Source organism: Pimephales promelas, chromosome 4, assembly GCF_988280905.1.
Source record: "Pimephales promelas chromosome 4, fPimPro1.hap1.1, whole genome shotgun sequence".
NCBI lineage: Eukaryota > Metazoa > Chordata > Actinopteri > Cypriniformes > Leuciscidae > Pimephales > Pimephales promelas.
In genome coordinates this window covers 33,912,764-33,936,037 of record NC_142772.1, presented here as the reverse complement: position 1 = coordinate 33,936,037, position 23,274 = coordinate 33,912,764, and the positions used below count along the sequence as shown (strand labels likewise).

The 23,274-nt window shown below is 34.9% G+C and overlaps 2 protein-coding genes across 2 annotated transcripts in view; both read left to right on the top strand.

Moving 5' to 3' along the window:
- Positions 1 to 1,033: 1,033 nt before the first annotated feature.
- f11r.1 (F11 receptor, tandem duplicate 1) lies at positions 1,034 to 10,807 on the top strand. Its single transcript, XM_039659549.2, has 10 exons — positions 1,034 to 1,257; positions 4,511 to 4,573; positions 4,808 to 4,924; positions 5,038 to 5,178; positions 5,691 to 5,893; positions 7,301 to 7,403; positions 9,000 to 9,107; positions 9,251 to 9,263; positions 9,377 to 9,437; positions 9,620 to 10,807. The coding sequence occupies exons 1-10, from the start codon at positions 1,215 to 1,217 to the stop codon at positions 9,653 to 9,655; spliced, it is 888 nt and encodes a 295-aa protein (XP_039515483.2). The 5' UTR covers positions 1,034 to 1,214; the 3' UTR covers positions 9,656 to 10,807.
- Positions 10,808 to 11,143: 336 nt separating this feature from the next.
- ubash3ba (ubiquitin associated and SH3 domain containing Ba) overlaps positions 11,144 to 23,274 on the top strand; it is a 28,743-nt gene continuing 16,612 nt past the window's right edge. Inside the window, exon 1 of the mRNA XM_039659520.2 lies at positions 11,144 to 11,716. Coding sequence (XP_039515454.2) covers positions 11,589 to 11,716 — 128 coding nt within the window. The 5' untranslated portion in view covers positions 11,144 to 11,588. The remainder of the gene's footprint in view (positions 11,717 to 23,274) is intronic.

Sequence of the window (23,274 nt, the reverse complement as noted above, 5' to 3'; positions counted from 1 at the left end):
ATTAGGAGTAGGACTTTTTGTCAAAATTTGTTAACAAAATTAAACAAAAAAAAATATTGGTATATTAATTTGTATAAGATGTTGACAAAATTGTTGAAATTAAAGTTCACCGTATTTAAAAGCAAACATGTAGTCTCTGTTTTTAAGAGACTATAGAATTGGCCCAATTCTATTTTTAGTACTATTTGCTACACATTTGCTGCACCATGATAACCCACCTACAGGAAATACTAAAACATGTCATGCTCCACATTACAATGTTAAGCATTTTACATCTTAATTATAGAGTTAATGCTGGAAGTTTAAAGGAAAGGTGAGGAAAAATACCATCAATCATATTAAAACTAGCAACCACTTTTCTTTCATTTTCCAGTACCCGTCTATCTTCCAGAGCATACTGACAACTTAACTCATTTTATACAAATAAATTGATAACCTTTTTTGAAACAAAGGGGTCAAAACACTATTTTGCTTCTCACTTTTCACTCCTAATATATTTTGTGTGTTCTTTGTGAGTTCCAGCTAAACATTGATGCAGGAACAAGATCAACAATCTTGCACATACTTTCACATTCGCATAGGCCTAGGCTACTGCAATATGCCATTACTCCACATTGCTCACCACACACATTTGTTTAAATTTAATGAGACCTTTGAAATGTTAACCTACATATCAATTTGTTTTTTTTAATAATGTGTCAGGTTTTGAATATTAAATTATTTTACATGATTTGTATTATTTAATTTAAAATATCCAAAGTTCCCAGACTTTGTTGTTATTTGAACTTATGGTTCTCCACTCTCCTGACAAGTTTGTTCCTCAATATATTATTATGTGAGTACTAAGTTATGTAGGCTATATTTGACAAGTTATGTAGCCTATATGGAATTCACAATAAGGATGTGTTTATTCTGAGAAGCATTTTGTCTTCCTTGAACCTGCGTTTACTTTCATTACGTCATTGAGTGGGAGTGCCACAGTGTTTCGTATCTAACCAATCACAGCGGGGCGCACAGGTACCGTGACGGTATCACTCGGAAGGGCGTTTAGTTAGTAGTTTCACCGTTCAGCTTATCTTGACTTGGCGTTCGAGGGCCTAGGAAATACACAACTCTCTAAAAGTTATTGTAACATATTAGAAAAGCAGGTATTTTTTATTTTATTTTTAGAAAAGTGGAATATTTTGGAAGACTTCTATCGTTTCAGAGTGGATATGTTGACCTTTGTCTTTGTGTGCCTCTCTATCTCAGTCTCAGGTAACTTGGGCGTCCATGTTTTCAGTGCTTGAATCATGTGTAACGTTAGCCTAAATTACATTTTTGTTATTACGTCTTGTCATTGACTGCTGTGAATTATTCAGTAGGCTTATAAACTTTGAATATTTTTAATTAGTTGCTAAGACTTATTTTCTTTAAATGTTTTCTTATGTAGGCTATTATATTAAAATGTAACTTAATTACTATTTGCGTATAGTGGAGTTTAGCCTTTAAATCATAGGTCTAGGCTAGTTTGTTTAGTAACTTAGTTACAGGTCTGCAAGAAGAGAAAACATTACTTTACCTGTCACTCAAATATGACCTTATTTAATCAATTTGGATACAAATCGTTATAGGACCGTTCGAAATACGTTTGAATAAAGCAACTCGTACCTAGCTAAACTAGGCTTACGCTTTCATAGTACGATACACACTTCATGTAATTTACGTTTAGTGTTTCGAATAGAAACAGCAGCTTATATCTAGTTGTGTTGCTGTTTAAAGGTGAAAGAAGGCATTTCGTGGTTCGACAGTATCACCTGGAGAACCTGTATTTCCACCTCGCCCATCCCCCACCCGAAACCCGAGCTCAACAACCAGGAATATGTGACAGCTGAAAGGCAATCCAGGAAGCGTGCCCAGATAAAAACAATTAACAAAACTGTAGTCGCAGTAGATTCAGGTAGTAGTAAAAGTGCGATGTATTTGTTATTGAGTGTTATTAGTAGGCTACTTCGTCAGTGATGTAGACACGGTTATTTGTTGATAGTAGCATCCACTGCGCGCGCACACAACCACAACATCCTGTTAAGTAACATTAGACGGGGAAATTCACTAATTTAGATTATTTGAGTTTCTAATCATGTTTGTTTATACACGTAACGTTACCTTCAAGCTCACAGGGTAAAACCCCATTATTACGGCAAATTGGAAAACGTATTGAAGAATTGTCAGAAAAACATGTTTATGAATGTGAATTTCAAAAAGAAATGTGGAATATCAGTTGTGACTGCCATACCATCATTTTCTGGCTTTCATTTATTACATATGATATATTTTGTTATTTTAGTTTTCACTACCCTATGAAGTCCTATGAAGCTAAAATGATCTTTTTCTTTTTTTTTCAATATGGATTTTTTTTTGATATTATAGATATTATTTCCTTTAATCAAGCTACCAGATATACTATTTAACCTGTTGTTTTTCTTGATTTTTGTATTACTTTTTTCCCATTTAGGGTCATGAACATGCATGCAAAGTTTCTAATACGCCAATGTGTATTGAAATGTTTTTTTCGTACAATTTTGATGTTCCTGCTACAATTTGACCCATTTGCTATTCAAAAGAAACTGTACAAATACAAAATAACATTTCTTTTTTTTGTATGTCAGAGCTCTTTATCTCTAGTTCTGAAGTGCTAGTGTCTTGCTGAGTTTAACAACTTGTTATTTTTAAAGTTTGTGAAAACAAAACTGTTTAATCTGTTCACTTTCAGTTCTACTTTTTTAGCATAGACACGAAAATGACTTTTCCAACTTTAATCGACTCTATGCACAGCGGTATGTCTGGTGAAGGTCTAAGGATGCTCGATAACTTCCGCCGATCGTAGAGTCCAATGCAATACCGAGAATTTATATTGAATTTTATACTCCATGGTTATACTAAAAAAACATTAGTCACAAAAACAGACAAAACAGACACCCCTTGTTGTGTTTATGCTTCTTTTTAAAATTATATTAAATACACATAACTATAGAAATGACATCTAAACGTAAGTTTCGTTTCAAAGACGGGAGGACAGTAAATTTTGAAGACTGCCATAATCCCGTTTTCCTTGGTTTTCCTCCACTTTAATCTCCCCAACCGGAAACTGAAGAGCATCCTTGCGTCAAATGCGCAACTTATGCGTATATAGCCTATTGTTCAAATATTTAATACTTTGGAGCACAGACCTACTTCACAGGTTAAGTAAAAACATATTTTTTAGAAAGTTATAGAAGTTTAATTTGAAAAAAAATATACATTTTTTGTATTTTACATAAAATATATATTTTACCAAGCATGCTTAAAAAAAGTTCTGTGCCAAGTTTTAGGTTGATATCTCAAAAAAGGGAACTTTTAAGTAAGATTTCTTTGGGGGGTGCAGTTACAAACTTTTCCATTAGATGATATACAGGCTCCACTGGTGACTATAAGCACTATAATATTTCCATATGATTTGAGTGATCTGAAACACATATTTACATAATTTTCCAAATATTTATGAAGTAGACATCCTATTTCTATTCAGAAGAAGTTTGGGCAGAATTCAATCTCTAAAATACACATATAACATGCGTAACGAACTTTGTGAGAAGAGTGTGTGTTTGGCACCGTATCACAAATCGAGAATCTATGTCTATATTTATTCTTGCTCTGTCATTTCTTTTGAAAAACAGTCACTGAATATGAAAATTAGAGTCTGAAAGCATTCAAATGATATAGGCTACAGGCCTAGTTTGTCAAGATTTCTTTAGATTTAGACTAAGATATAGTTGTTTTAAAATGTGTAATCGCAAATGAGGGTCTTAAAAATAGTGGTTAAAACATCTTTATAAATCATAAATTCAGATATTTATTTTTGTATTTTGTGAAAAGTATTGATGGTAAAAGTTAATTTCGTACTTGATTTTATGGGGTTTTTTTCCATAGTGTGATTAAGGAATTGAATTGAATCCAATATGGTCAATTTTACCTGCTCCAACAAGGCTATACCCAGAAATTCAATGGCGCTAGAGGGTTAAAATCAAATGTACTGTATAGTGTCACAATGATCTTAGTAGCATCAATATGTGTTAGCTTCCTAAAAAACCTGTAATTTTTTTTCTATTCTTGGTCTTGGTGACCCAACATCCTTTATGTTTGACAAAAAGTCATTTTAAAGGGTAAATGTTTAAACACAAATGTCTTTCCTTAACCTTTACCTCTTTGCATAGTTTCAGGAATTGCATATTTAGGCTATTTTTTCTGAGCCTGTCCAAATGAACAGGGTTCCATTTTGTTTGTTCTTTTGTTACCTGATGTTTCTGTTGAATAAAAAATAAACATAGACAAAATAAGTGTAAAGATGAAAAAAAAAAATAAGATGTCAGAAGAACATTGTTCCACTCTGGGACTGGGTATGACTGAGAATGCAATTTATAATGTGCTTATTTTGATTTAAAAAAAATATTATTACTGATTAAGGTTTGAATCTGCCTCTTACTGTCTGCAGGTCTACATGCCCAGTTTACAGTTACTGTTGCTAATCCCTCAGTAAAAGTGAAGGAGAATGAGGGTAAGTTTCATTTTGCCCTTTCTGTTTGTTTTTCTTTCATTTATAATTGTTTCTTTGTGTCATGAGCTGTCAGATATTACTAATGGAAAACTTCTAATGTGGTGCCTGCCCGCACTGAAGAATAGTAATTTGTGTGGTGTTTGTGTTACAAATGTAACAACAATTATTGGAGAGTATCTCTAAGGACAGGTCTGCCTGTTATAATTTAAAGTATTCAACTTTTTTTTTTTTCAGGAGCTGACTTGAAATGTTCCTACACCGCTGACTTTGGAGCAAACCCCAGAGTAGAATGGAAGTTCAAGGATCTCAAGGGCTCTCAGTCATTCATTTACTTTGACAACAAGCCAACTGGTATGGATGAAAAGTTTACTGTCATCCAGAGTCAGCATTGCAACTTTGCAATTGCATTTCCTTGTGTGTAAAATGTCAATTTGAGGAAATATGTGCATCTTTTTTTCTTTCAGCTCAGTATGCAAGCCGTATCACTGTGTATTCTGGAGGACTGAGATTTAACAAGGTGACGCGAGCAGACACTGGAGACTATGACTGTGAGGTGTCTGGAAATGATGGATATGGAGAGAAGACAGTCAAACTCACTGTCCTTGGTAAATCATATTGTGTTTACATAATTACTACCTGATAGATGTCACTAATGTATATATCATGAGATATCATAACCCTGAGCTATAAACGGCAACAGGGAGTGGCCCAGCCTACTTTTAGCTAATCACAAAGTTTGTGGGTGGTCTAATTCAGTGGCTAAGCCTATTAGAAATCACCAAAACTGCTGAAAATGCTTACAGCACCTTTAACCTGCAGATTTAAAGGGCCTTTATTTGTTATAATGTTGATGATTATGGCTTACAGCTTAAGGAAACCGCATATTCAAAATTAGAATAATACTTGAACTCAATTAAAAAGGATTTTAAATACAGAAGTATCATCCCTCTGAAAAGTATGATAATGCATATGTACTCAATACTTGGTTTGGGCCCCTTTTGTATAAATTACTGCCTCAATGCGATTCAAATTTTTCGAGTTTCATGTTTAGCTTTGGTATTTATATATATAAATATATTTAGCCTTACAATTCCCACTGTAATTCTCTCCACTACAGTGCCTCCTTCCAAGCCCGTATCAAGAATTCCTTCATCAGTCACAACAGGCAGTAACGCCCTTCTTACCTGCGTCGACAATGATGGCTCTCCCCCACCCACCTACAAGTGGTACAAAGACAACACTCCCCTCCCTGACGATCCCAGCAAGTTCCCCTCTTTTAAAAACCTCACCTACAAGATGAACGTTTTCAATGGTAACCTGGTGAGTGTTGATCTACAATATTTGAAAATTCAAAATAACATGTTTAAAGGTGCATTGCGCAACATTTCATGTTAAAAATACCCATTTTTATAACCCATACATGCTTAAACAATTGCCTGATGGGCTGAATTAGCCCTTCTCTGATAACTGCGATTGCCCCATAATCCTGTACAGTAAAATAAATAAGAGGGATTCGGGGCGGAATTTGAGACTGGGCGTCACGTCATGTGCGTTTGCGCTCACCTGGCTATGTCTGGCAAGTTTGTGTATTCGTCGCCATTCTCTGTGTTAGCGAAGACGACTCGAGTGACACAACTTTAGTCAACTTTTGACAAAAGTAGAAGATGGATTCAAAGAGACTGCCTTGTAGTTCATTCCAAAGCCCAACCCAAACTCCACGTAAGACAAAGAAATTAAATTTTTTGTCTAGTGCCAGGCGTCGGAATAAGACGAGACTCACCATCAGGAAGGCTTTCAACAAATGGAGAGATCTCCGGTCTGCTCTAGGGCTCCTATACAAAGTAATAACTTATATTGTTCATGAACATGTTTCCATAATAATACAATCATAAGTGGATACAGTAAGCACATAAAACAGTTCAACATGGGGATAGATGGAAACAAAAACCAAAGTTTTCCCCTCACACATAAGTGTGTAATTTACTCAAATGCCTTTCCTTTCACACATTTAAAATGACTTGCAGATTTATAACTGTATTACCTCTGAAGACATTGACTGTAGCAAAAGATTTGTGCGGCTGATGCTCCTTTTGATGGAGCATCATTTTGATGGTTATGAACAGCTTCATAACTGTTGCATGCTTGCCTATACTGTGGTCCTTGAGCGTGCACACCTCTGGTTGCAGTTTCGCTTGTCGCCAGAGGAGGCATAGTTCTACAAAAACTCGAGAGACTTGTGCAATGCACCTTTAGAGAGTATATATATATATATATATGTCACATCAAGCTCTTTGGTCAAAACATTCAGTACTATAATATATATACTATACTATACTGTATACTGATATAATTTAAATGTTATTTTGCACTGTAGGATAATTCTAGTTTTTTGTTAGTTAAAACTGCAGTCCGGCATTTTTCCTTTGTCGCCATCTCTGTTTGAAATCTGCTATTGCAGTCATTCATGGAATTATCAAATTTACGTGAGTTGTGTGTGACGTATTGACGCAAAGACATGCTCGAATCCACCAGTATCACTGGAATTAAAAACATTATTACAAGCTTACCGTTTTGAATCGAACTAAGGCAAGCAGATAGTTTTGAACACTGGCTGGTTATGTATTTTTTCAAATATGTATTTATACTCAAATATGATCATTTTTACCCCAAAAAAGCTACTGACTGCAGCTTTAAATTATTTCTGTAAAATTTTGTTTGTGTGATCAGGAGTTCCCGAGTGTGTCTAAGCTGGATATCGGTTCATATTTCTGTGAGGCCACTAATGGAGAAGGTGCCCCTCAGCGTGGTGATGCAGTGCGGATGGATGTCCGTAAGTAATAGAGATGGGTTGATCGTTGATCATGAACCATTTGTTCGTTTTTAACAAATCTTTTAAATGATTTGGAAAAACAAGTTTTCTCAGAGAGCAATTCGTTCATCTTGGGGTGAATTTCAAACGGTGTTTAGGCACTTAGGGAAGGGGATGTCGTGTGTAGGGGTGTTACGAACGAAAGTGAACCACTAATTTTATCATTTATGGTCCTAAGACCCAGGGTGGTGAATCCATTTTAAAGCTAGATGATGGGAGAGTCAGAGTTCTCGTCGGGTCGGCCCAACAAACCTGACGGGACCCGCGGGTTCAGGCCAGGTTCGGGCCGAAAATATAAGCAAATGACTCAGGTCGGACTTCGGGCTTTATATATATATATATATATAGATATATATTACAATATTTTAACAAAAATGAAACTAAATGCGCTTATTTAATGGTAACAACACATAGTGGGCCTAAACAGACTATCTAAATATTGAAATTAACAATGCTGTAGAGGTGCAGTTTAGTAATAGTAAATGTTAACTAATCTAATGAAGTGTTACTGATTTATTATTTTTTTTTTTTTTTTTTTTCTCATTTTATTTTATACACACCGATTCAGAGGTCTCTTGAGTTCAGTGTTGGACAAGTAAGTTGTTTTAACCATTCATTAAAGTTAATGGTTAAAATGAATCATTCGTTTGCTTATCGGATGTCTAGCCACGGCACGCTTGTGTGATTATCTCCGCAGTTTACATTTACATCTGTTCATTTAGCTGACGCTTTTATCCAAAGCGACTTACAATTGCTATATTTGTCAGAGGTTGCATGCCTCTGGAGCAACTAGGGGTTAAGTGTCTTGCTCAGGGACACATTGGTGTCTCACAGTAGATTCGAACCCGAGTCTTTCACACCAAAGGCATGTGTCTTATCCACTGCGCTAATCACTGGATAGGTTTTTTTGTTTATTGAATTTTCTGTATATGTCAGCTGAATGGGTGGAATGCTTTTTAGAGAAGATAAGGCAACTTGTTTTTGTTTGTCTGGACACAAACACTGTTCACATGATGCCTGGTATCGGTTGTTGGTATTCACATATTATTCATTGGTTCTTTCAGAAGCTCAAACGTGCTGAAGTGAAGGATGAGGGGAGCACAGTTAGGGGTTGGGGTGATGTTGTATGATTGAAGAAGATGCACAGGATATTTTCGCTTCAGCTGGCGTTACAATCAGCCTTTGAGTTTTAAATGATAACATTCAATGAATAGGAAATTCTATTTTTTTATGTATCCATCTACTCTACTGGAACCTACCTCATCAGTCAGTGTCATCAGGACTATTTAACAACCAATCAGAATCCACTTGACTTTAAATAGCTTGAGCATTTAAAGCGGCAGGCGACATAACTGCAACGTGCGCTTTTAATAAACAGAACATCAGTGTGTTGGTGTGGACGCTAATGTAGTTATCAATCTAAATGTGAATGGGCGTTAACTTCCACTCTCTGCCATTTATTCTAAAAGCAACATTTTGATGATTTTTGATATTTATGATATTTGCTTCTCAAACAGATGTCTTGATTAACTAATTTGTTGATTTTCTCTATTAAAGGTGATCTAAATGTTGGTGGTATTGTTGCTGGGGTCATCGTGGCTTTGCTAGCAGTAGGGTTGCTCATCTTTGCTCTCTGGTTTGCCAATAAAAAGGGATATCTACCAAGTAAGTTCTTACTGTGTGTGAGTGGGTGAGAATAATTATAAAATAAAACAATTAGATGTAATAGCTACCATTATTAGAAATTAAAAAAATATTTCAAAATGATTTGACTAATTTGCAAACCCCCCCCCCCTCTCCCCTTACAGAAATGGCTGAAAGGTAAGTTTATTTTCATGACACATACAACTTTAAATCTTTATATTATATAATACTATATCTTGCATTAAATATGTTCTAAAATGTAATAAAATTATATAAATGATCTCTTGCAGCAAGCCGAAAACACAAGCTGTTTATACCCAGCCTAGAGCCGATGAGGGGGATGATGGAGATGTAAGTACAACACGCATGCTTAGTTGTGTAAATTATATTAAACCGCTGAGTTGATTTCCCCATTGGACTTCTGTTTGCAGTAGTTCATTTTGAATGTCCTTTTCTATTTGTGTGTCCTGTTCTACCACCACAATAGTGGTTCTGGTAAAATAATTATTTTCACTGTTTTGTGTCTGTTTCAGGGGGAATTCAGACAGAAATCATCTTTTGTGGTGTAGCCTGTGCTGCTTTGGATGAATTGCCTAGATCAATTTTTTTTCTATTGAAGTTCATACAAATCAGGATCTGTTTGTGTGTGAAGAGTGTGACATCAAATGTGCCTCCCTGCCCTGCCTACCACACTAGTTGACCATAGAGATGCCCAAAAGCTTTAATCATAAATGTGTTTGCAGTAGTTTAAATTTACATATTTAGTTTCAGCAATCTAAATCATGTGTCTCTTTTGCTGCAATGAATTGAAATGTAATTTATTGAACTATGAGTAATTTGTGAGTGGAAATTAACAAATTTTAAAGGGTTTATTATCAATCCTTTATTAACATAGTATACTCAAGTAATATTATTTTGTTTAGTTATTTATGGCTTGAGGCATCTAAGGCTAATTCTATGTTATTCTGTGCTATGGGATGAAAGCTGGGGAAAAGAAGGTACTATGAATGTTCCCCAATCAGGAAATAATCCCCCTCTCCTTGATATAAACATTTGCTGTACATTGTAGTCATCATTTGTTGTTTGTTTACTTCACAGATTTTTTTTTTATGATAATGTACTTTGTGTTTTTATGTCTTTTGTACTTCATTCATGATATGTAAATAGTTCTTTGTGGTTTTTATTGGATGTTATAGAATTTAAAATCATGCTTTATTGACCTCCTTTAAATTGTTCAACTGGAAACAAATTACAAAACTGTTTTTCTTGTTTGATTGAAGTTTTAATGTCTGACTTGATCCTGTTCTTCCAATAAACTAAACCTACTTATTATGACTTATGCAATATATGTAATGCTGCTGACATTCCTCCATTAGCAGGTCCACCCAGTCTGCTCAAGCAGAAATCTCCTTGTGTTTGTGAAATTAAGCAATGTTATCTGTGGTTGTCTGAACAATATGACTCTTTTTGAACTATCACTTTTCTATCACGTAGGTTAAGAGTATGAATGAATATATTTATTTTCAAGTTATTTCTTGATGTGTCAATAACCTCATGAGAACTAAAATATTTTGAATATGACCACTAGGAGGCAGTGTAGGACCACAATAAATGCACAGCTTTGCAAAACTGTCGAAATTGACTTACCATTGGCATGTATCTGTGAGATTCAACATGATGTCTGCAACATAAAAAAATAAAATAAAATGATTTTCATTGTTTTTTTTTTCTTTCATTCAATTTTAGATTTAACCAAAACCAGATTAAACCAGCTTTGCTTTCACTGGTTTCTGAACGGATGATTTTTTCAAGATCGTCTTTCTCTGTGCTTGCCAAAATATAAGTATTTTCTACCTGCGCACAGTTACATAAGACCGTTCGGCTGAATGTGAGAAGAACGTCAATGACGATGATGCTTCTCACTGAACTGCGCTGATCGCATCTGATCTGCTCAACGTCACCTATGAAAACTGCGACTTTAAGGATGAGGGGGGCGTTGCCGGGTGGGCCCCGTCTGCTGATAGGCTGCATCCGCTTTCAGTCAAGCCCCATTCATAAATAAGTCATGTCTAGAAGGAACCGATGTAACAAGTACTGATAGATTTTGCTCGCGACGTGCATTTCTAAAACATTTCTAACTCTACGTCGAGCCGCGATAAACTCCGTCGAATTATATTTCTTCCCGTGGCAGACAGCGACGGTTCTCGATTCGCGGAGCAGCAAATGAGATTGACTTCCGACTGGTGACCCCTTTCTCAAACTGTAATGACATGAGCGCTCCAGCAGGAAGCTCAAATCATTCCGTGTTTAGAAACATTGTAGCGCGTCCGTCAAGACTTCAGTCTGCCCGACTGTGGGGAATAATGAAGCGTTTTTGAACCAGCCTTTACTGAAGATACTGTAGCGCTTGATTCGATGTTTTAAATGTGTGTCGTGTCCGTCCATTTGGACGCATCAAAAGTAAGCATTTCGCTGTTCTGAAACCAAATGGAAAGCTGAACCATGGCAGCAAAAGAGGACCTATATGCCAAAGTCGCTCCACGGATGCAGCGGCAGAACCGGCCAGGAACTGTCAAACATGGAAATAGTCTGGATGTGTTGCTGTCAATGGGCTTCCCAAAAAACAGGGCGTGAGTATCAGAGTTTCATCTCTCTCAGATCTCGAGCTGCAATCGCAGCTGTAGACGTTAAGAACGCAAAAACACATGTAATAAGAGCGCTACAACCCCCCATTGGAAATACAGAAACATGGCAGATATATAACATTTTAGTGCAAGTTGCATTTGTAATGGCGTCGGTCTGGTTGTGTTATTGATTAATTTGACGAAGTGGGGAATAGGCTGGATCGGTTATAAAGTTGTTTTCCTGTTGCCTCATTAAGCCGTTTTCTTTGAAACTCGCCATACGTGGTCTGGGCTGCATCTGTCCTGACGGGACATGTTCCTCGAGCGGATGAGGTTGGCACCGCTGGGAGGTCAGATCACCGCTGTCCGTCCTATTGAGGTTGTGTCAGCGCATCCATAACTGTCTGACGAATGCTCTTTTTTCATAGCATCATGGCGCTTGAACATGTATGTATAGCTTACTTAGGCTATATGTGTTAGGAATCTAAAGTTCCCTATTCCATGAATGATTCTTCAGTTCAAAAAATGTAATTCAGTTCTTGTTTTCACAGACTTTAAATTACTTTTCACAATCCTTTTATTAAATAATATGCACACTAACTGTTTACTATAGGCTATACAATTTCTAAACAAACAAAACTTAACGTATTGTTAGCACTTCTAAAATAACGTAACATTCATTAAATTAGCCTATTAAAAATCAACTAACAATGAGCAATTCATTTGTTACTTATTCATCTTTGTTAACGTTAGTTAATAAAAATAAAGCTGTTCATTGTCAGTTCATGTTAGCTCAGAACCACTAAATGTGGCCGACACAACTTTTGATAATAATCAGTGCTGTCAAACCGATTAATCATGATTAATCGCATATAACATAAAAGTTTTTGTTTTCATAATAATCATGATTAATGATTAAAGGCATTTTTTTGTTTACATAATATATATGCATGTTATTATATTTATTATGTATGTGTGCGCGTGTTTTTGTATACAGTAAACACATATGTAATATAATATAATAATACACACACACATATATGTAAACAAAAACTTATGTTAGATGCGATTAATCGATTTGACAGCACTAATAAAGGTTGAAATTAACATTTAAAGGAGTAGTTCACTTTCAAATGAAAATTAGCCCATGATTTACTCACACTCAAACCATCCTAGGTGTATATGACTTTCTTCTCTGAGATGAACACAATCAGAGTTATATTAAAAAATATCCTGGCTCTTTCAAGTTTTATAATTTAGTTTAAAGTTTAAAAACGTGCATTCATCCATGCACGGCTCCTGTGGATTAAGAAAGGCCCCCTGAAGCAAAACAATGAGTTTGTGTAAGAAAAATATGAATATTTAAAACTTTATAAACCAAAATAACTAGCTTCCAGACAAATGAACATACGGATTCCTCTTAAAGGGATACTTCACCAAAAAATGAATATCATTTTCATCATTGCCATCATTTACTCACCCTCAAGTTGCAAACCTTTATGATTTTCTTTGAACTTTTTCTTGAACACAAAGGAAGATACAACTTGAGGGTGAGTAAATGATGACAGAATTTTAATTGTTTGGTTAATTATCCCTTTAAGTGTAAAATGCAACTTATGCGAGTAATGCGACATACGTACTGCTATTTACACTACGCCGTGATGCGCTACGCTACTTCTAACATCATCTCAACTAAGTTTCGTAAGTTTTGTATTAGGGGCTAGTACTGCATATGACCTTTGCCCGGAAGCTATAGTATTTTACTTTGTAACTTATTAAATATGAACATATTTTTTTACACAAACTCATCGTTTTGCTTAGGGATGGGCAACGATTAATCGCGATTAATCGCATCCAAAAAAAAGTTTGTGTTTACATAATATATGTGTGTTGTGTGTATAATTAATTTGTATATATAAGTACCCACACATGCATGTATATATATGTATATATATTTTTCATTGTTAGTTCATGTTAACTAATGTAATTAAAGCTGCAGTCCGCAGTTTTTCCTCTTTGTCGCCATCTCTGTTCGACATCTGCAATTACAGTCATTCGCGGAATTATTATTTTCATTTAAAAACGCTCTATGTCTAGCCTTTGGAAAACACCTGAAAACGCTGCGCATGTGTGAAACCTCAAAAAAGATTATGATACAGACGGAAAAATAAACAATAAAGTTATCGCGCAGTTCTTCTGGCAGGATCATTTTATTTAGCAAAATATCTCACCATTCACTGATGCGTCCGAGTCGCACTCAGTCACCATATGTTTGGTCTGAAACGCAACTGCTGTTTTTTTCACAGGATAGCAAATGTGAGTACATTTTCTGTCATCTTTGCAGGACTGTGATGAAGAGTGTGCTAAGTAACTGTTGCTATAAGTGTGCACTATTTTAACAACAGTGTGAAAATGTATAGCACATAACAGGCATAATGCTGGTATAAACAATAATACTGGTACAATATGCGTCACATGACTAAACTTGCGTCATTGTTTTTAAATACCTCCATTTTGACAGTCCACACTACAACGTGAAAATGGCGTTTTCAAATTTATCCACTTCGGACAGCGTTTTCAAAAAGCTTAGTTTTCGTGAATAAAAACGCCGTCTCAGTGTGGAAAGAAGGCCGAAACGGAGAGAAAAAGATGCGTTTTCAAACGAAAACGTGTAAGTGAGAACAAGACCTAAGCGTATCAGTTTTCTACGAAAAGACAGCTAGTACAGTATGTGTGTTTATTGTATGTGGCTCAAATGTGCCACCCTTTAATCACACGACCAGCCTTGTCATGCCATTCAAAAGGTGGTTATTATTACTAATAGTAACAATACAATTTTGTTTACTTTTATATCACTTTGAGCAATTTCTCATGATTAAGCAACCTAAACGCTTACTGAATGAACCTTTAAAAAGTTTAAATGAATCAAATGAATTCAGTAACCACTCTGACTGATACAATAATAAGTAGTTTTTTTTCAGAAATTGGACTTTGCTTGTACTGTGATGTTCATGCACTGTAAAAAAATGTTTTCAAGATTTGTTATCACAACATATTTTCTTTTGTCAAATCAACTTTATAATTATTTATTTAGTTGAGATAACTTATTATTTTGAGTTTCTGATGATTAAATTAATCTCCTTCATTGTATTAACTCACTTTTTCCAGTTCAATCAACTTAACATTTTAAGGCAACCCAGGTTACTTACTTTTTTTTACGTTAAACCAACAATATTTTTTTTTTACAGTGTAATCACAAAATTTTTTCTTTTGTCAAATCAACTTAAATAATTTATTTAGTTCAGATAACATATAATTTTGAGTTTCTGATGATTAAATCATTCTCCTTCATTGTATTAACTCACTTTTTCCATTTCAATGAACTTAAAATTTTAAGGCAACCAGGTTACTTACTTTTTTAAGTTAAACCAACAATGTTTTTTTTTTACAGTGTAGTGCCGTTGAATAGTAATGCAGGAAACACTTTCAGAGACAGGTTTTTCAGTATGCCGAAATCTCATTTCGGTTCCAGTGATAAAAAAGGAGGAGGAATTCTGTTTGAGATCAATACAATTAATGCAAATCAGATCTTTACAAAAAAAGTGACGTCATACCATATGTGGCACCATACCACTTTTTGATGCAGCAAGTTTCTTGATTTAGATGAAGTTGCCCAATCTGAACATCTGTCCTTTCCATCACTGTTCTACTCTGAGGAGGATGGTTGGAGTAAGGTATCTCCAACCAACCATGAAGGCTGCGTTAGGTTGCTGTCAGTGAGGAGCTAGATTCTCATTCATCAAAATTACAGTTCATCTCTGCTTCTTTTAGCCACACACATTCTCTCTCCGGTTCTCGCTTAGTCACTCATTCATTTCTTTACTTTTCGCTTGGCCTTAATCCTGCAGTTTTTTTTATAATCTGTTTGGAATCCTTCTTGCCTCTGCGTGTTATTACGGTTTGTGACTAGATTGGGATACATAGGCCAAATTATTCTTTTCATGTTTAATCCAGGGAGAGCAAACAAAGTTAAATTGAGCAAGATACCTTTATTGAATGTTGTGGTTGAATTTGATTCTGTCTTGGTCTCGATGCAGATTAAGGCTTTGTGCCTGTGTGGATAAAGACACTGATTTTGTTCATGAATGTAGTCGTGGTCCGGTGGATTAAACTGGTCATCGTCCTTGAGGCCTTGACATGAGAATTCTAAACATTTGGTCATTTGCTGACATCGGAAGTAGTGGTATGCTAGATCTCTAACCTTCTATGGTTAGTCTGTCTGCTTCTGACAACATTTAAAAGTTTGCTTAAAGCTGCAGTCCATTGCTTTTTTTTGAGTTCAAAATGATCTAAAATACATATTTGAGAAAATACATAACCAGCCAGTGTTCAAAACTATCTGCTTGCCTTAGCTCGATTCAAAGCGGTAAGCTTGTAATCATGTTTTTAATTCCAGTGGTACTGGTGGATTTCTGTGGGAGATTCGAGCATGTCTTTGCATCATCATTACGTCACATATGTACACATAAACGAAGAGTCTCGGCTAGTCAGCTATATTGCATGTTAGGATGTTGGAGGTGGAGATTTGTAGCCTTTTCTCAATTCTCACAGCACTTGATATATTTAAACTTATCAATTTGATGGCAGATCCAGAAAGGTTCAAACGACAATCACCAGTGACAGCTAGAGATTCACCCGCTGTAAAATGCAAAAGACTTCGGAGTGGCTACAGAAAAAAAGAGACTGCACTCCGGACCCATGCGAAAACAAGGGTACATATCGGAAGGACATTACATGTAGTTCCGCAATGCTTGCTTACGTTGTTAAGATGAACAATTTGAGGACAAATTATAGTTTGCATGGTTTTGCATGATATGATAACTTCACTTACTTAATTGTCAACCCACATGTAATTGAAAGCTTTTGGTTAGGGCTTATATATAACCTACCTATTACAACAGTTTCAGCACTGAAGGGTCATTAAAGGACAAACACATGGCTACACATGCCAGGAGTCTCCATCAGTCTTGCTGGACACAAGTAGCCCAGCTCGAATTGTCATTGAGATGAAAGACCTGGAGTGATTTCATGGGGAGTGAAATGTTTCAAATAGATGTTTAATTAAAAAATATTTGTAGAAAAGTTTTTTTTTTTTTTTACATTCCATTTGTTTAAAAATCTAAATCTAAGTTTAGTTTTTGTTTTTCCGTCATGTTTAACCTGAGATTTAGACATTATTTTGTATTTGAGTTGGGGCCTTTGGTTAAGCATTGTTTTTGGCAAGCCTATTGTTTAGCAAGTGTATACCAATATGTTAAACCACTTCAACAAAATAAGATATCTACTTCTCTATCATCTTCTTCATAGCAGTTAGAGAAGTTATATTCACACACACACACACACACACACACACACACACACACACACACACACACACACACATCCTCCAAGACATATGGTAAAAGGTTAAAAAAATGTACGATTAAAATGCTAAATTTGGTATTATGTGGTGAAAATTAATAAACTTGAACTTAGTGCTGGTAAGCCATTGTACAGGACCGTGGTGATAAAATGGGTGCCACTTTTTACTGGTATCAATAGGCATTATCAGAAGATTCCCCCATTGCATTATTATAAATTATATATAGCAGTTTAATGTAGTACTGACACTATTTTTTGGAACTTGATTTTTTTCCTCACACATAAATTTGAACTATACACAATACAAATTGGCACTATCCACAATATTGTTGCATTTTTGTATTGTGATATTGTTTCACCCCTAATACTGTATATACAAATATAGCATTTTTTGTATTTTGACAAAATAGTATAGACCATTTCACAAGATGTAAACAACACTGGTCCTCCAGATGTTTCAGATTTTTAACACTACATAAAAGCTGGGATAAAATACAACCAACAGAACATTTAAAACTGAATCAAAAAGTTAAACAAACATCTTTAAGATGTTTTCTTTACATGTAAAATAAAGAAAACCGTTACAAACTGAAACAGGAAGTGCTTCTGGACCAGTGTTGTTTACATCTTGTGAAATGGTCTATAGAATCTTAATATTTGTAGATTATTGGCCATAACAATAAAATTATTATCAGCTTACCGTAGGTCTTTGTTAGAATTTTAAAGGAATATTTCATCCAAAAATTACAATTCTGTCATCATTTACTCACCCTCAATTTGTTCCAAACTTGTTTACATTTCTTCTGCTAAACACAAAAGAAGATATTTTGAAGAATGTCTGTAACCAAACAGTTGATGGACCCCACTGACTTCCATAGTATAGTTAGACAATGGAGTCCGTCACCTTTTTGATACCCATGCATATTGTGTAAAATATTTTCTAATTAAATAACAGAATTTTTTGGGTGAACTATCGCCTTAATATTTGTGCATCTGTTAAATATTTCTTATTTATTTTATTTTTGAAGTTTTCTTTGTTAAAATGTTTAAAATGTTAAAACATTATTCAAAATCTTACATTTTCAGCAATCTCAAACATTTGGAGCCCACTGTATTTTTTTTTGCTCCAATTACACATTTTAAATTCTGTGTGTGAAGTCGGAAATGCACATTTTCCTGTGTAAAGGCATCCAGATTTGTATCTCGCCTATAGTGGTCAAAACCACTTTAGTGTCTGTTTACTCAACCGTGGTATAACCAGATGTGTTCAAGTTTGAAACTTTGCTCTTTTTTTGGAGGTTTGCGTGTATGTGTGTGTTAAGGTCAGTTTGAGTGGGAAGCTTTTATGCATTGGGTGGAAACACTGATGTTTCTGTGTCCCAGCTGCTTAGGGACTCTTTCCAGTTTCGCCCAATGATGCAGGAGTTGCACACATTTTCCGCTAGAGAAAGGCAAGAGGAGAATACTCATGCAGTGAGTTTTAAAAGGGGAGTGAGTGTGAGTCTGCTTGACTCTTGAGGTGGAAACACTCAGTTCAAAGAAGGCTTTCATAAATGGTGGTATTAAATATTGGTGATACTGACAATAAAGAAAACCATGTTTAAAGGGATATTTGACCCAAAAATAAAAATTAAGTGATGGTTTTTGTTTACTCACCTTTGTTATGCCAAACCCGTATGAATGTATTGATACTCTGCTGGTGAAGAATGTGACCAAAGTTGCAACCAAACTTTGAGTCTGGGAGTTGATCTCAAGAATCAAATGAGTCCAATTCTTGAATCATGATCATATGATTTGCTGAATTATGCTTCACATTCCCAATCTCATGTGTTTCAAATTAGCTAATTTTACAAGCTCCAATGAAAATGTTTTTTAAAAGCTCCCTTTATTGTGTCGCAATGACCATCTTTTGTCAAAGTTGAATGAGTGTGTATGACATAAGGCTACCCAAAGTTAGCTATACAATGAAAACAAATGGGCATACGTTTCTCTCTGGCCATATACATAGGGCTCACGATTGGGATGAAGTTTGTCCTCAAATCATTTAAGAGCACACATAGTATACCTTTTATGGGGAGTATTTAAACCCATACTCATTTTCTATTGACAGTCTTTGGCTTAAAATGCTAGGCATGCGGTGCCGTACACGGACATTCTTTTACTAATTTTTAGTAATTTTTAGTAACTTTTAGTAATGTTCAAAAAGTTTCTGTTTAATTAATTCAGTCACTCTTTTAACCGCAGCGCACATCGGAAAAAGTTGGATACATTTAAAGTGTAAATTGCAGGTTACATTTTTCACAAAGATAATGCAATGTGCTTACTAAACATAAAGATAAGAACCGCCCACAATTATTATTATTATTATTTTATACCAAAATGCATATTATATGAAAAGTGGGTACATTTTACAGTGGTAAGCACACCCCCTCCCTTCCACTAGGCTGGGTGTGACGTCATAAAAGGAAACCCGACCATTTTTTTAATATGCGTGTCATTTTTATTAACTAGTTTCTATGATACTTTCTCCCGCCTGCAACATTTATGTTTTGTCCCGCTCCCGCCCGCAAATAGACCTTTTTTCGGTTCCTCCAATACTTTCAAGTTAGCCTACGTGTCGTGTCCTAATGAATATCACACTTTCAGCCTCTTTACAAAGTTGCTTTTTCTTCATTATAATAGTACAGTACATGATCATATTTGGCCATTCTCAGATATTCAGAAATAATCTATGATTCAATGACTCTTAAAGACTACAAAGCCTCTGCTTTGTGTGTGTGGAGTCATCACATGATGAGCTTCTCTCAGAGGAAATATGGGAAGTTGGAAGGCCATGACAGTGCAGTATCTAGAGGGTTGCCTTGAGCTCAACAAAAACCAGTCAACCCTTTACTGTCCCACAAAATAATTGCAAACAATTGGACAGTTGGATGTCTAAAAGATGAATAAAAAGTTTTGTAATGTAATGTTTTGCTCATTTCATAATGCCTTGAAGTTTGTTCAGCATTGATGCAAAGTATTCATGTCTTCTAAAGCTGAATGAAGATGTTTCTAATTGCACAAACTTTTTAAATGAAATTAAATTAGCGCTCAACCATAGAATGGAAAAATCACTTTCTTTTTTGTATTTCCTCACTTCAGAGGTGAGATTAAATTAAGAGCAAATGGAAACTTTTTCTCAAGCCATTATGCTTATCAGCCTTGCGTTTACATTTAACGATTTTATATATGCTTCTCGCTGGTTTCAAAAGCAACTTACAAACGAGGAATCACAGCTAAGCTAGAAAACACACACACACACACACAGATTTCGAACATTGATAATAATAATAATAATGATAATAATAATAAATGTTTCTTGAGCACCGCATAAGCATATTGGTCTGGATTGATTTCTGAAGAATCATTTGATACTAAAGAAAGACTGGAGTAATGGCTGCTGAAAATTCATAAATATATACTGTTGATTATAGTTGTTTTCTATTTTAATATTAAATAAATGCAGCCTTGGTGTCAGTATGAGATATTTCCTTAGAAAACATCTTATTGACCCCAAATAATTAAATGGTAGTCTACATATCTCTGTTTTTGTTTTGTTTTTTGGACAAATTGTTAAAAGAATCATAAATCAGAATTTAGTCTCATGAGTTATAAAAGAGCAACCACTGAGAAATAATATTTTTCCTGGTGAAATTGTCTTTTACTGTGTGTATTTCTCAGTCTCTCACCTGTTTACGCAAGCATGAAAAAACATTACATCACAACTCTTCCCTGAGTTTTTCAGGGTCACCAAGTTTACTTAGTAACTCTGTTATTGATTTAGTTAACTTACCGTAAATATACCCCATTTTAACTCTAACAGAGCGTTTAACAATCATTAACATTTAAGGAACTTTAAAGGAAGTTACATATGTTTTTGAAATTAAAATTTCATGTTTATGAACCGTACTCCCACGCTTGCAGACTCCTTTTAAACTCGCAGTGCAAAGTCTGTCCGCTAAGAGGAAGTGCCCCATTTCAGGAAGTGGTTTGTGACCTTTAGAGAGCGCCGTAGCTGCTGGGACATAAAGGAACCCATATGTGCTGAGACAGAGACGTGGGGGTGGAAAGACGCATGCACGCTCAAAACTTCAGATGTAGTGAGGTACATCATGCATAGACCGTATGTGCACAATCTGAAATACCATGGCAAGAGTTCACAGAAACTGAATCGAGAGCGAGTGGCACATGCAAATACATATGAGCCTTCTTTGTAGTCAATAAATATGAGCCCAACCGTACACTGAAATGCGTGTGAAGTCAGGTGAGCGATTTGAAAGAGAACAAACAGAGACACAAATGCATGTCTGTATAGCATGGATAGTCTGTCCTCACATTTATTAAAATTAATTTACATAATGTGAAGTTAAATAAGCCTTTACCTTTATGCTAACTGTAGTTTCTATCAAAATACCACAGTTGCTAAATTGCTACATATATTATAGTAACACTTGCAATACCAAATGGCTATAATATCAACAGTGAGTAATACGTTTGTTACAGGATTTATTAACCTTGTTAACATTTAATAATAAAAAAAAAACCTGTTAGTTCATGTTATCAGGTCCTTCAAATCGTATATATATATATTATACGATTTATATATATATTATACGATTATATTATGCGGTTTTAATAATGTATTAGTGAATGTTGAAATCTGCAATAAGTCATGTTCAACAAATCGAACCTTATTACCAATATTATTGGTATTGATTGAAAAATATATTTTGGATGCCCCAACAGAGAGGCCTTCACAATCTCTCTGTTGGTTTATCTTCTTTTTTGACTTCTTGAGTCACCAATATTTTTGTAGTCACTGGTATTTTGGTGGAAACTATGGAAGCTGATAGTCTGATAATTTGTTTAGAAATGCATAAATAGAAGGGTTTACATTTTTACCGTTCTCTTATGTTTCTTTTCTAATGTCTCCTCTGGCTATGAATAAACTAATGCTGAATAAATCATAGAGCAGAAATGAATAAATCATAATGAATAATCTAAAATGTTTGGGACAAAATGTACTGCCTTTAAAGCTTTCTGTGCTTCTCTCGTCACATTTACAGACAACAACGTGGCTTTATTTATGTTCAAAATTGATCATGGCAAACAAAGTTACCCTGCTTTGCCTTAAAGTCATCATCCTGAATACACTAATGCCTTAATAGTGTAATCAAATAAGCCAAGACGTTATCTTTTTTCAGAATCTTTCTCTTGAGAACATCACTTTTTTTCAGAAGCAGCTGATGGCGCACCGCTTCCGCAAGCTCTTAATGACCTCACACTACACACACACACACACGCACATACACACTTATAAAAAATGCATTTCTTCTCTTCTTGTCTAATAAACCTGCAATTGTGTACTACAACAATTGTTGGCTCTTTGATGAATGCTTTGTTATTCATCTGTAAGTCGCTTTGGGTAAAAAAAGCAACTGCTAAATGCTTAAATTTAAATGTTCTTTAATTTGATATTTTCTTTTTGATAACAGTGGCTAATACTAAATTAATACAGTTATGTTATATAAACTTTGGTTGAAACCAGAGTTGCCATAAGTACATTTAACATTTTTTAGGTAATTTTGTAAATTTTGCCCAGTTAATACTGTAAGTGTGTGTTGTAATTCTAGCCAACTAGCTAAGCATTTACCCCAAAATTAACATTTCATTTTGGGTAAAATAGACCAACAACTGTGGTTTCCAGAGATTCACTATAAACAATATTATGACAATGAATCGATACAGAATAGCATATTGGTATCTGGGTTTTACAACTTTAACCATTTATTTCATTATGTGATATAATGTTACTATCTACCTGAAATACTAAAATTCGCTTTTTACCTTAAAATGTACTGATGACCATTATTATATACAGCTGGTGAAATAGGAAGCCACATGATGAATAAGTTCATATAGATGGTGCACAGAATCATGAAGACAAAACACCATCACTGTAACACACAACAATAAAATAATGCATTAAATATTAACTAAATAACTGGAAATATAACACAAAAACATGCATTACAGATAACAAAGATAAGAAGAAACAAAATAAATAATATATAAACAGTTATATATTATTTTAATAAAATATA

What these genes read in the sequence shown, in the direction of transcription:
- f11r.1 (XM_039659549.2), top strand. Translation starts at nt 1,215, where the DNA reads ATGTTGACCTTTGTCTTTGTGTGCCTCTCTATCTCAGTCTCAG. An exon ending in CTTTGACAACAAGCCAACTG is followed by an intron (nt 4,925 to 5,037) that starts GTATGGATGAAA and finishes TTTTTCTTTCAG; the next exon opens with CTCAGTATGCAAGCCGTATC. An exon ending in ACGTTTTCAATGGTAACCTG is followed by an intron (nt 5,894 to 7,300) that starts GTGAGTGTTGAT and finishes TTGTGTGATCAG; the next exon opens with GAGTTCCCGAGTGTGTCTAA.